The 14,276-nt window shown below is 48.6% G+C and overlaps 1 protein-coding gene across 2 annotated transcripts in view; it reads right to left on the reverse strand.

Moving 5' to 3' along the window:
* The window catches only part of PDE1C (phosphodiesterase 1C), a 1,233,587-nt gene that overhangs the window by 907,307 nt on the left and 312,004 nt on the right, over positions 1-14,276 (reverse strand). For both annotated transcript variants that reach the window (XM_075315087.1, XM_075315090.1), the window contains exon 3: positions 11,032-11,197. In XM_075315087.1, coding sequence (XP_075171202.1) covers positions 11,032-11,197 — 166 coding nt within the window. The remainder of the gene's footprint in view (positions 1-11,031; positions 11,198-14,276) is intronic.

The following is a 14,276-nucleotide window of genomic DNA, read 5'->3' on the forward strand; positions in this document are numbered from 1 at the left end:
ATGATTATGTACTTAATTGTAGAACACTGGGTAAAACAGACACAGAAAAAGACTTGGGTGTATGAGTGGATGGTAAACTTCACTTTAGTGGACAGTGTCAGGCAACTGCTGCCAGGGCTAATAAAATAATGGGATGTATTAAAAGAGGTATAAGTGTTCATGAAAAAAATATAGTTCTACCTCTGTACAAGTCACCAGTGCGACCGCACTTAGAATACTGTGTACAATTCTGGTCACCGATATATAAGAAGGACATAGCTGAACTGGAGAGGATGCAGAGAAGAGCCACCAAGATTATTAGAGGAATGGGTGGGCTGCAATACCAAGACAGGTTATTAAACTTGGGGTTATTTAGTTTGGAAAAACGAAGGCTTAGGGGGGATCTAATCACAATGTATAAATATATGAGGGGACAGTACAGAGACCTTTCCAAAGATCTTTTTACACCTAGGCCTGCGACTGGAACACGGGGGCATCCGCTACGTCTTGAGGAAAGAAGGTTTAATCATAATCACAGACGAGGATTCTTTACTGTACGAGCAGTGAGACTATGAAACTCTCTGCCGCATGATGTTGTAATGAGTGATTCACTACTAACATTTAAGCAGAGCCTGGATGCCTTTCTTGAAAAATTTAATATTACCAGTTATGTATATTAGATTTTATGACAGGGTATTGATCCAGGGAACTAGTCTGATTGCCGGATGTGGAGTCAGGAAGGAAATTTTTTCCCCATTGGAACTTGTTTGCCACATTGGGGGTTTTTTTTGCCTTCCTCTGGATCAACATGTTAGGCTACGGGTTGAACTAGATGGACTTAGAGTCTCCCTTCAACCTTAAAAACTATGATACTATGATGATACTATGATACACAGCGATGTGTGCTTCACAGAGGGAGAGCAACAACTAAAAAATGGCCCAGGACATTCAGCAACAACCAATGACCTCACAGCAGGGGCCGGGTTGTTGCTGGATGTCACACACAGCAACATCACTAGCAACATCGCTGCTACGTCACAAAAGTTGTTCGTTGGCAGCGATGTTGCTAGCGATGTTGCTAGCGATGTTGTTTAGTGTGACTGGGCCTTAACCTTTAAGTCTAGAAGAAAGAACAGTGATTGTTTACTGTTAGAGCAGTGAGGCTATGCAACTTTCTGCCACATGATTTGGTAATGGTTGATTTGTTTAAAATATTTCTAGCAGGGCCTGGATACCTTTCTTCAAAAATATAAAATTACAGGTTATGGTTATGGGTACTAGATTCCATAATAGGACGTTGATCTAGGGTCTATTTGCCATATGTGGAGTAAGGAAGAAATTGTTACCCTAACATGGTTCAATGAGCATCTGTCTCATGAGGTTTTGCCTTCCTATGACTAAACGTTAACCAATGTTAGTTAGGTTGAACTCAATGAAGTTGCATCTTCTATCAACCTTAAAGCTAGAAAACCAAGAATATGAGAACAAATGTCACCTCTTAGGCTATATTATAAAGAATAAGAAATTATGAACTAATTAGCATGTCCCTTAACCCATTCATTCCCTGTAATGAACTACATTCCATCTGTTGGGTAGCAATTAACCACGCTATAATGTCATTGGATTTCAGATATTTTTGGTTTTCGTTCAAACAGTGAACTAATACTGTGATGACTGGTGAGGGTGTGCAGCAGAGGTTATTTGTGATAAATATTCTGAATTAAACATCAAGTTCATTTTCACTGTGAGTATAAGACTATGTGCGCACGTTGCGTTCTGTAACTTGCAGAAATGAATGCATACTCTGGCAGACTTTGTCATTGTCAAATTTGGTTTTGACCACATAAACGCAGGAAATACGTGCGTTTTGATAGCGTTTTTGCCGCGATTTCACCGCGTTTTACATGTATTTTCAGTGCTAAAATTGAGATGCGTTTTCAATACAAATACCCAAATAAATAAAGTTTGAACATTCAAACAGTAGGAAAAAAATGAAAAAAATAAATAAAAAGTAATTACCTTAAAATCATACACTATAAAGAAAGCCATGGACCCCATAGGGGGGAGGGGCGACATGACCAGAGGGAAGGGAGGGAGTGAGGGGTTAAAAAAGGTATAATGAGGGGCATTATGGGAAGGTATAGGGGATTGGTGGAGAAAAGGATCCCTGTAGGGGAGGGGGGGGGAGTATAAAAGCGATGAGGGAGGGTCTTACCTCCCCTTTTGGAATCCGGACGGCGACAGATTGAGAGACCCAGGACCAGGACCACAAGGACCAGCATGGCGGACCTCCAGGAGCTGAATCGGCTGATTAGAGCGGCGATGGCGGTGCACGGGGCCCAGGCAGTGCAATCCCACGTCAGGGCTGCCTGTGTGTCCCCGTCGGCACCTGCCCCTTGTTCCCCCCCTCGCCGTGGGCGGCGTTCCAGGCCCCCTGTCCGGTACTCTCCGGGTGCGGGGGGAGCAAGGAGGCCAAGTGAGAGCCCCCCCCGGGACCCTCCGCGGCAGGGCGGGCAGCGGCAGCTCCCTGCGTCCGCTCCGGCCGCCGGGAGGAATCTCCGACGCGGCCGCGACGGCCGAGAAGGGGGCGTGGCCAGCCCGGGGCCTTCTTCCGGTCTCAGGCCTCGGGCTGGAGTGCAGAGCCCAGCGGCGTCTCCCGGCCGGGAGCGAGCCCGGCGATTGAATGAGGCCAGCGGTGGCCTGGATGGAGGCGGGCCCGGCCTGGGGCCTACTTCCGGTCCCAGGCCGCGGGCTCGAGTGGACAGGCCGGCGGCAGCCCGGGGACCGGGCCGAGCCCTGCATGAATCGGAGGCACGGAGAGGGGGCGTGTCCAGCCTGGGGCCCGCTCCGGACGCCGGGCCCCCGGCGGTGGGGCACGTCCCGGCGGCTGCTCCTGATCAGGAGCGTGCCCGGCTGATGGAGGCCAGCAATACCCCCCGGGGACGTTGGGGGGGCCGGGCGCAGGCAGCCAGCAGGGGGACCGGTGTGGGCAGGCGCCACCCGGATACCTGCACGGCTGCAGAGGAGAGGAGGGACGGTGGGACCCCCGCAGGGCGCGCCAGGTCCCTCAGGTTATCAGCTCTGCGCCCGGCGGACGCGGTCTCCCTCGGGGGGGGGAGGACCCAGCGGGAGGTCTCGGTCGGAGGCCCGGGAGGGCGGGAACCGGCGGTGGGGAGCCCCCTGAGCTCGGGGAGAGGCTCCTCCAGGAAGAGGACTCGGTCGGCGGCGGCCCAGGGGACAGGACGGTCTTGTGGGCTGTCGCCGCAAAGAAAGCAGCGGACGCCCACCGCCAGTGCCCACGCGGCTGCCCAGGAGGGTGGCTGTGGTGGAGGGGACGCATCGGCTGCGTCCTCTGGAGCTGGGACGGTGGAGGACGGCTACAGCGAAGAAGAAGAAGGAGCCCTCAGGTCGGGGGATGAATTCGAGGAGCCGCTGGCGGACGACATCGCAGTATCGAATTCCGTCTCCGCGTCACGGTCGGGTGAGCTAGCCGTGGATTCGGCATTGCTTGCGGCGCGGGGTGCGGGTGCTGGGGAGGTGGCTGCGGGCACGGCAGCGCCAGAGGGGTCAGTTTTACTTAGCCAGTTGCTGGGGCTTTTGCAGGGTTTAGCGCGAGCGCCGGCGGCGGCGACGGCCTGGACAGGGTCGGCGGTGGATGGCGCGGCGGCGGCTAGCAGCGAGAAGGTGCCGGTGGGGGCGGGTGTAGGTAGCGGAGTAGTGGAGACTGCAGGCGAAAAAGCGGGAGAAAAGGAAAAGGAAAAGGAAGATGAGGTGGTGCGGCTGGATGATAGGGCTAAGAGCGAGGTGTATGTGTGCTTTGAGGGACCGCTAGGGGCGCACCTCAAAAAAGAGGTGAGGGAAAAAATTTGGAAAGGGGAGTATGTGGAGATATTTTCCCTGCTGCCCCTGGAGAAATTTAACCTGGACAAGGTGAAGCCGAGCGATTCCAAGAAGGAAAAGGAGGAGGAAGAAAAACGCCGTTATAGGCTCATTCCTCGTTCCTTTTCCAATTGGTTGCAGGCGTTCGCAATTTTGGCTAGCGTGGTGGGGGAAAAGGAGCCGGAGCACTGCTCGGCTCTATTTGGCTATATGGATGCAGTCGGGGAGGCGTATCGCACGTACGGGGGTTTGGCATGGCTGCGGTATGATGAGCAGTTTAGGCAGCGGAAGGCGTTGCGGCCCGGCATGCGGTGGGACCATAAGGACATTTCCTTATGGATGCGCTTAATGGCGGCCCCGAGCCAGCCCTTTCGTGGCGGTGCCGGGGGACCGGGCGCCGGGCCCTCGGGGATTCAGAAAAAGGGATTGTGCTGGCAATTTAACGAAGGCCAGTGCAAATTTGGCGCAGCGTGTAGGTTCAAGCATGAGTGCTCCGGCTGCGGGGGGGGACATAGCTTGTCCAAATGCTTTAAAAAAGGGAGAGGCAAGGCTGGGGACGGGTCTGGAAAAAGGGAGGACGCCGGTGAAAATAGAGGCGATGGCGCCGTTTTTAAGTAGGTACCCGGACGGGGCAGCGGCGTCGCTTTTGCGGTTTGGTTTTTTGTACGGTTTTCGGATTCCGTCGGCGGTTGAGGCGTTGCCTCCGGTTTGTCGTAACTTACGGTCGGCGAGGGACCACCCTATGGTTGTGGGTGAGAAGTTGGGTAAAGAGGTTGAGCTGGGCAGGATGGGGGGGCCATTTGAGAGCCCTCCGTGCAGTAATTTGGTGGTGTCCCCGCTGGGGGTGGTGCCAAAGAAGGAGCCGAATAAATTTCGGCTCATTCATCATCTTTCATTTCCGGAGGGGTCGTCTGTGAATGACGGCATTGCGCCGGAATTGTCGGCAGTGTACTACGTCTCGTTTGACAAAGCGTTGGACTTGGTACGGGCGGCAGGACGCGGTGCATTGATGGCAAAGGCGGATGTAGAATCGGCGTTTCGTTTGTTGCCGGTGCATCCGGAGAGTCAGCACCTTTTGGGTTGCTGGTGGAGCGGGAAGTTTTATGTTGATCGTTGTTTGCCCATGGGCTGTTCGATTTCTTGTTCATATTTTGAGGCGTTTAGCTCCTTTGTTGAGTGGGTGGTGCGGGACGTGTCCGGCTTGTCGTCCATTATTCATTATTTGGATGATTTTCTGTGTGTTGGTCCGGCGGGTTCCACGGTTTGCGCTGGTTTGTTGTTCGCCTTGCAGAGAGTGGCGGATCGGTTCGGGATCCCTTTGGCGCAGGGAAAAACGGAGGGGCCGGCGCCGGTTATGCGGTTCCTGGGGATTGAGATCGACTCGCTGGCCATGGAATGTAGGTTGCCAGAGGACAAGATTGTGGATTTGCGGAGTGCGGTTGCAGCAATGCTGGCAGCAAAAAAAAGTGCGGCTTAAGGTGGTGCAGTCTTTGCTTGGAAAGCTGAATTTTGCATGCAGGATTATGCCGATGGGGCGTGTTTTCGCCAGGAGGTTGGCGGCGGCTACGGCAGGCGTACGGTCATCGGCGCATTTTGTGCGGGTCACGCGGGAGATCAAGGCAGACTTGTTGGTTTGGGACGTCTTCTTGCGACATTTTAACGGCCGCACTTTGTGGTTGAAGAAGGTGGTGCCCAATGATGCTCTGGAACTATATACGGATGCGGCCGGGTCGGCGGGTTTCGGCGCCATTTTTCAGGGTCATTGGTGTGTGGGAAGGTGGCCCGAGGATTGGCGACAGGGTGGCCTTGTCAAAAATCTGGCCCTGCTCGAGTTGTTTCCAATCGTGGTGGCGGTGGAGTTGTGGGGGTCGCAATTTTCGGGACGAAAGGTGTGCTTCCATTGCGATAATCAGGCAGTTGTACATGCAATCAACAGCTTGTCAGCGAAATCTGGACCTGTAGTAGCATATTTGCGGCATTTGGTGCTCAAGTGTTTGCTGTGGAATATTCATGTGCTGGCAAAACATGTGCCGGGGGTGGATAACGGGGTGGCTGACGCTTTATCTCGTTTTCAGTTCCACAGGTTTCGGGAGTTACTGCCGGGGGCGGACGAGGTCGGAGCGGTGTGCCCAGAGGAATTGTGGAGCCTGGTGAGGCAGTGATTGCGGGTTTGATTAGGAATTCGGTGACCGAGGTGACTTGGTGCCGTTATGCTAAGGTGTGGGTTGAGTGGCAGGCAGTGCTGGGTGAGATGTTTGGTAACGGGCGAGCGGATTATTTACTGGCGCTCTTGGCATTGGTGAGTGAGGATTTTAGGGCTGGGAGGTCAGCGTCGGCGGTGGCGATTAGGGTGGCGGCCGTGGCCTTCTGGTTAAAGGTTAGGGGTGAGCAGGACGTTTCAAGGGACTTTCGGGTACGGCAAGCATTGAAAGGTTTTCGGAAAGGGGTGAAGGTGCGGGACACTAGGCGGCCCATTTCATTGGACTTGTTACGGCGTTTGGTGGATGGTTTGCAGGGGATTTGTGTCTCAGCGTATGAGACGGTGTTGTTTAAAACTGCTTTCGTGTTGGCTTTTTTCGGGGCTTTTCGGATAGGAGAATTGGTGAGCCCGTCAAGGGTGATTGGGGGTGGTTTGCTATTCGAGGATGTGTCGGTAGAGGGACGGAGAGTGGAGTGTCGGCTTCGGCGGTCCAAGACGGACCAGATGGGTCGGGGCAGGTTGGTAGTGTTGTATGCGGTGCAAGGGGATGGCTTGTGCCCGGTGCAGGTGGTGAGTCGGTTTTGTGGTCTGCGGGGCGGTCTTCCGGGCCCGCTGCTACGTCACGAGGACGGGGCTTGGTTGTCTCGTTATCAGTTTGTGGCAGTGCTGAGGAGTTGTTTGCGCTGGGCGGGTGAGCGCCCAGAGGATTATGGGTCCCATTCGTTCAGGATTGGGGCGGCTACCGAGGCTTCTCGTTGGGGTCTTGGAGATGACATGGTGAGACGGATTGGTCGGTGGGAGTCCTCTCGTTTTCGTGGTTATGTGCGCCCGCAGTTATTATCTCGTTGAGGGTTCTGATGGGGAGTTGTTTGTTTTGCCGTTAGGTTTTGTTGTTCTTTGTTGCAATCTGGAGTGCTGGTGTTGTTGTTAAAATTGTTTCCTTTATTGTAGGAGTGTGTCTGGTCTGGATCCTGGGGCACTCGTTCGTTTTTTGGGGGGCCCGTCGGGCCGACGCTCGCCCGAATGGTCGGCAGTTGGGTCTGGACAGGTCGCTGGCGTCGGTCAAGTGGATTGGAGTGCGGGGCATGGAATGGAGCAGGGTCGTGCCGGAATTCGAGTACTATTGCAGGATGGATAGACCCCCGAACGTGTTGGTTTTGCACGTGGGGGGGAATGACCTGGGTTCGCGGGCATCCCGCGATCTGATTCGGGACATTAAGATCGACCTACTGCGGTTGTGGGCAAGGTATCCGGGCCTGATAGTGGTGTGGTCGGATATTGTGGCCAGATTATGGTGGAGGGGAGCCCGGTCGGTTGAGAAGATTAATCGCGCCCGGGCACAAGTGAACAGGGTGGTTGCGCGTTTCGTGCGGAGAAACGGCGGCGTGGTGGTGAGGCATGTGGACCTGGAATCAGCGAAGTGGCAGTTTCGGAGAGGTGATGGGGTTCATCTTAATGACATTGGTTCTGATTTATGGGCCCTGGGTTTGCGGGATGGTGTGGAGCAAGCCTTGGGCGTGTGGCGGGTCCAGGCCACGTAAGGTGTTACGTGTCCTGTCCTGTGGCGGGGGTAGGTCTGGTCCAGAAGCGGTTGGAAGGGATTTGTAGCTGGACCGAGAGGCACTGTCTTGGGTTCCGGGAAATTGCAGGCACGGGGTTCTGCAAAGTTTGGGGGGTATTAATCCGTGGGGTGATTAATACCTCATCTCTGGGTCGGAGTGTTGCGGCCAGGGATATTGGTGTAGGAAAGGGTTTTTGGACCGGGCCTACATAGGGTTTCATGTACCGTTTATTTTTATGTGTTACCTATTATTGTGTGTTTGGGGTCGCCCGTTGGACGGCGCCCCCTTTGTGGTAGTATGTTAATAATAGGTAATAAAGGCTGCTGTGGCCAATTTGTTTAACCAAGTCGCATGCAGTCGGTGTATTATTTTAGGTTAAGTTTTAAGGGGTACAGTAACCATCACGACCGGAAAATCCTTCCTCAGTGGTCATGATAATTTACCGAAAATGATTATTGAGATTTAATAAATATGTTCCAAATAAAGTAAAAGTAATGTTTTACTCATTTTTTAAAATAGGAATGGATGTGAGGGCAAATGGAAACCTCTTGACTTCACTATAACGCCAAAAAAGCATGCTTTCATTTTGTCAAAAAAAACATGCGTTTAGTTTCAAAAAAGCATGTAAAACGCTAGAATTTTCTTTAAGGATGCGTTTTGATAATTCTCATTGACTCTAATGTTAGCAAAACGCTGCCAAAATGGTAAAAACAATTGACATTCTGCTTCTTCAAACGCAGAGATTTTGACAAATTTTTGTCACAAAAAACGCATTGTTTTAGGACGCACAGTGCGCACACAATATGCCTATTTTTCAAAGACTTTGCTAAGAAATCAAAACGCATGCATTTTTGCATTAAAACGCTGCAGTTCAAAACGCTGCATAAACGCATGAAAAAACGCAATGTGCGCACATGGCCTTAGTGCTGTAACAAATATTATCAAAGTGGAGACTTAGGGGATGTTCACACAGGGCTTTTTTGGTAAATTTGGGGCGTTTTTTTTAGCTGCGGATTTGTCTTGGTTTTATGCAAATCCTTGCTAATAAAATGCACCTTTTTACAGTCCCAGCAAAGTCTGAGATTTCTGAAATCTCATGCACACATACACACAATTGCAGATTTTTTCCTGACTATTTTGACAAATACCTGCGATTTTGCTGTAGATTTCAAAGAATGAGCATGTCAATTCTTTACAGCGTTTTTGCAACGCTTTTTCATTGATACAACCCATTTTGTAGAAAAAACGCATCTAAACCGCCACTAAAAAATGCACCAAAAACACAGGTGACTCAAAGGAGATTTTCTGCCACAAGCTCAGGTTTTGGTCAGGAAAAAACTTACCAAAAAAACTCTGTGTTAACATAGCCTTAAAGGAAACCTGTCATGAGGATTTTATAAACCAAACTAATTGCATGTAAGTAAAGTACTTCAATGTTGAGTAAATCCTTCCCTTATACAAATCTGTTTTGCTGCTTTGGAGAAAGCCATAGTTGTAATTATAGGCTAATGAGCTGCAAGTGCCGTGAGGTTGGACATTGCACTTGCAGCTGTCCTGCCCTCTCTCCTTCTCCCTCACTTGCTAACTTCCTCCTGTCTCTCATTGGTCATATAAACACAAAACAGATTTCTACAAGCAAGGTAAGGATTTAATCAGCATTAAGGCACCTTTAGATACAGGCCATTAGTTTGGGCTTTTTATAAGTTGAAAAATTATCTTAGAGTAGATTTATGTATGAAGCATACCTTATTTATAGTTCATTCTATGCTACTGACAATGTTCTTATCAGATCATTATACAATATTACAATAGCTAGAGGAATTCTGACCACTGCAACACATAGCATTACCACACAAAAAGCTTCTGGCTTCCCACTCCACTGTGGGGTGCTTCCACAAGATACCTTACTTTACCAAGAGGTAATGTCTCTAGGAGAAAATACCTTTATAACACAAAATGGTATAGTATGGCCTCACATCTCACAAAGACACATTTTTATAGAAATCATGACAAGAATTCCTCCATGTGCCTTTATACATGAAAAAGACACACAGTGATCCAATCTATTGGCACTGCATTACAGATAATTACTATCTAATAAGGTCTGGCTGTAATTGTAGGCTCGAACAAAAAAATATCTGAGCATCTAACAAAAATGAATAAAATTTAATAACCATGATGATATGTCAAAAATTGTGATGAGTGAGCACTACCATGCTCAGGTGCTTGTAACTAGTGATGAGTGGGCACTACCATGCTCAGGCGCTCAGTACTCATAACAAGTGACGAGCAAGCACTACCATGCTCGAGTGCTCGGTACTCGTAACTAGTGATGAGTGAGCACTACCATGTTCGAGAGCTCGTCACTAGTGATGAGCAGGCACTACCATGCTTGAGTGCTCGGTACTCATAACAAGTGATGAGCAGGAACTACCAAGCTTGAGTGCTCAGTACTCATAACTAGTGATGAGTGAGCACTATCATGCTCGAGTGCTCGGTACTCGTAACTAGTGATGAGCGGGCACTACCATGCACAGGTGCTCAGTGCTTGTAACAAGCAGTTGGATGCTCAAACAGGCACGACTTTAGCACCAAGTGTAATGGAAGTCAATGGGGAACATGAGCATTTTTCTGGAAGATCTTTGAAAAATGTTCTAGTCTCCCATTGGCTTCCATTATACTCTGTACTCAAGTCGAGCCTGTTCGAGCATCCAACTGCTCCTGATGAGTACCGAGCACCAAAGCATGGTAGCTCTCACTCATCAAAAGTCATAAACATTGCTGAAAATCTGAAATGACGCAGTATATTATAATAAATGTATGTGCCAACTTGGAATCACGTTATGAGATGTACTGAAATGGCCGTCTGATGGACAGCAGTTCCATAATATGGCGTTTTATGAGAATCCCTCCATTTGTAGATGCGGGTTAGCCGGACTTCTTCCAACATGGCAGTTTCTCGAGGGTACTCATCAGTGGCAGCTAACTGCATTTGTGACTTGCTGAAGATTTACACACTATAGGTATATTTAGTGGGACATATATTGTCACTATCTGATTAGCTCATCCAAGCTACAGATGAATGGAGTAATACAATAGTGAATAATGTCTGTACAAGCGTCGTTACATGAACAATCCTATTATGGAGAAGAAATGTTTCTCAATATTTTGTTCTGCTTTGAACTCTACATTAGTTCAATTTCTTCAGTTTTAAAAATTGATTTAATATCAGCTCCTTGGCCTGTAAAACACTGTTATATGCAACATCAACCACAAAATCAAAATAACACTAAATGTCTACCGTGAAGAACGACCGCTCTTCACATTTCTTGTAAAATCCAGCCCACATTTTATAGCACTCAGCAGAATTTCATAACAAGCAAATATGCACAAGAGCGGTGTACGGCAAACCTGATCGATGCTTTCGGGATGGCATCTGGGCTGTCAATCTGCGGCAGCTCATCTGCTAATATCTCTTCAGGACTGCGAGGGTCAGTGGCAATTGATGGCTTCTGCTTTTCCTTTAGATTCAGCCCACTAATAATGCTGTTCCATAAGCTGTTCTGAGACTTGGACCCTGAAACAAATGGAATATTTGCACAATCTTTAGTTTTTGCATTTCATAAGAAAGATTTTTAAAGTAGGAAGATTTATTCTGACACACTGGACCCCAATGTATAAAAGCTGGAGGTGCAGTTACCTATAATAACAGAAAAATAGCCGAACCTGAAGACATACACATGCTCCTTAGTAATGAATAAAATGAGACCCTTCACTAATGTAACTTAGAAACATGTCTAAAACTTACTGTTCCACACCCACCTTTCCTCACTTCAGAAGTTTATCCAAGTATTGACACGCCATGTCAGTGTGCCGCCTCAGCAACAGTCGAACTGCTCAGATCCAGAGTTGCTTTGGCTCGAGTGTATCCGGACTAGGGGGCTTGCGGCCACTTCAAATGTAAGGGGATATTTACAGGGGATGAATGTTCACCACCTGCGAGTTGCGGTAAAGGGGAGTACTGCCGCTGTCGAAGGGAGTACCGGGGCAGATGGTGTTAGGCAGCCAGGTGTCAGTCCCTCCGCAGGTAGGGAAGGCCCCGGATAGTGGGGATTTGGTGAACGGGTGGCTTGGCCTTGGAAAGCAGAGTGCAGGGGTCAGATTTCTCACTGCGGTAGTCGTGGTGCTGGATCAGGTGGAATAAGCAGACACTCACACAGATCGTAAACCAAAGTCTCTAGGCTCCGCAGTCTCTACAGGGGGAGCCCGTCCAGGTCCCGCTCCCACCAGTGTCACTTGGTAAGTCCGGAGCCCTGCCTCTGTGCATAAAGTGATTGACCGTTGTGGCCCCTCAGATTGATGCTTTCAGGGCCCCGCTACCTGTGTGTATGGCAGCTGTGCTTTTGGTGGATGGCACTTGGGATATTAGTGGGTTGTGTATTTTGGAGAACCCTATCCCCCGTGTTGTGCTGATGCCTCCAATCACAGAGCTCTTGGGGAAAGTTCATAGAGACTATCCTCCACAGGTTAATTACCAAGGCGCTTGAAGCTCTTCCCTGATCTAGGGTCCTGTACCCTGCCATGCTCGGTACCGGTAAGGCGGCTGGGCTTTCTGGTGCCAACAGTCCTCCTAGACTGCGTCTGTTACACTGCTGTCCAGTGTTTCTAATACTGGTCCCCTACTCCTGTGGTCCTGGACCACTGTTTGCGACCCAACTTGTCGCCTTCCTGGGAGTGCAACCCCCCTGCTCCTTACTCTCTGAGGGCTACAACTCAACTCCCTCTCACTTTGAGAGCTAACTCCAAACTGACTTATTCCCTCCCACCAGTCTGCCTGACCCCTTGGTGGGCGGCCATGCTCCAACTTGACCAACCCACTGGTGTGTCTGTCCAGCCCTGGTGTGAGGTGTGGTTGGGATTTGTAGTCCGGATGTCAGTGACACTGTTGATGGGAACCTGGAACCATGGGGGGTAGGCCATGCACCCTGGGGTACAGGATGCAGTTCCCTGTAGCACCCTGATGTAGTCAGGGTCGCTACATCAGCACGCAGCGGAAGGGGTGATTGAGACGTCTGCCCAACTTTCAGTTCAATAAGTGAAATGTCTTTACTTGTTGGGCGACATGTGATAAAACTATCACTTAACTTTATTCTTTGAGTCACTACTAGAGATGACCGAATCTGAAAAGTAAAGTCCAGTGTTTGTACCAAACACAGACTTTACCAAAAAAACAGTGTTCAAGTTCAGGTGCTCTACGTATGCTAACCACTTGATCAAGCAATGCTATGCTCAGGTACGCTTGGTGATAAGCCCAGTGCGAGCCACTTACAGTGTTTGATCGGCTCTCACTGGGGGTAACAAGACCGCGATCGGATGCATAAGCAAAAAAAAATTGAAAAACCCTGCCCACCCTCCCCAGAAGTTTTATTTATGACTGGCTGCCTTTGGGTGGAGACACAGACTGCAAGTCACGACTTCCAATGACATTCGGGTCAAGTCCGGGTCCAGAACCGAACCTTATCTAAAGTTCGACTGAACCCGCAGAACCCTGAGCTTCAGCAGGTCCACTCATCTCTAGTTACTAAATACAAATAATTATAAAAAAAAATTAATTGTGTCTCCATATTGTAAGATAGAGACATAGAACTAAATTCATAGTTGCCTTTATGCCTTTTTTGTCTAGTTTTTTGTGTGTTCACTAATTTTTTAGTTTGCACCCAATTCATTATTGTATTTGAGCCTTCTTTATGTCTATTTTATATGTGCTCGCTTTTTTCTTGTTTTCCGCCTTGTTGGCAGAGTTTAACGACTCCAGATGTTTTCAGATAATTCATCTATTGCGACTTTTTAAACGTTCACAGAATTTGGTGAAACTCTACTCCCATGGTGTAGTTATTAGACGTATTTTCCAAAACTTGCATCTCTCGTTTAAAAAACCCCCCAAAAAAACAACACAAAAATGACAGGAAAGAAGCCTTTTCTTTTCATTTTTGACCCAAATTCATGGACCAGGTGCGCTATTTTGATGAATTATACATGATAAAAATGAGCGACTACCTCAAGACAAAAAAAAAGACAAAAAAATGCAAATTATTAATCGGGGCCTTTATGTGTAGATTTTTCTGTTGCTGGAACTGTATGAGAGCATGTTTTTGCATCACTAGACATAATTTGGTACCATTTTGGAATAAAGGAAACACTGTGATCACACTTTATTCCTTTTTTTGGGGAGACAAAGTGACCTATCATTTTCAGTTATTCTTCTTCATGACATCAAGCAGACAAGACATTGTATAACATTATATTGCTTTGGACTGATACGGATGCAGAGCTACCATGGCTTTTATAATGGATAAAAGTACGTGAATAGACTTTTTATATCTTTTTTGATCCTTGAACCTGTGATCCCTTGATTGCTATAACATTACACTGCCATATTACTGCACTGCTGTGTAGCTGAGCGGATCTGCTGAGATGTGAATTTGTTAAATCATGCGGATTTTACAGAGATGTTCGATTTGCAGATAAGTTATTCAATGCAAACTGAATGTTCATTATTATTCTCTGGGGTCTCTCCAGACTGCAAAGCAAAAGTTTTGTAGAATATAAAAAATAAGCTGCCATTTTTGCTGAATTTATGTGGAGTACATTACAAA

The sequence above is a fragment of the Anomaloglossus baeobatrachus genome, chromosome 6 (assembly GCF_048569485.1).
Source record: "Anomaloglossus baeobatrachus isolate aAnoBae1 chromosome 6, aAnoBae1.hap1, whole genome shotgun sequence".
Taxonomy (NCBI): Eukaryota; Metazoa; Chordata; class Amphibia; order Anura; family Aromobatidae; genus Anomaloglossus; species Anomaloglossus baeobatrachus.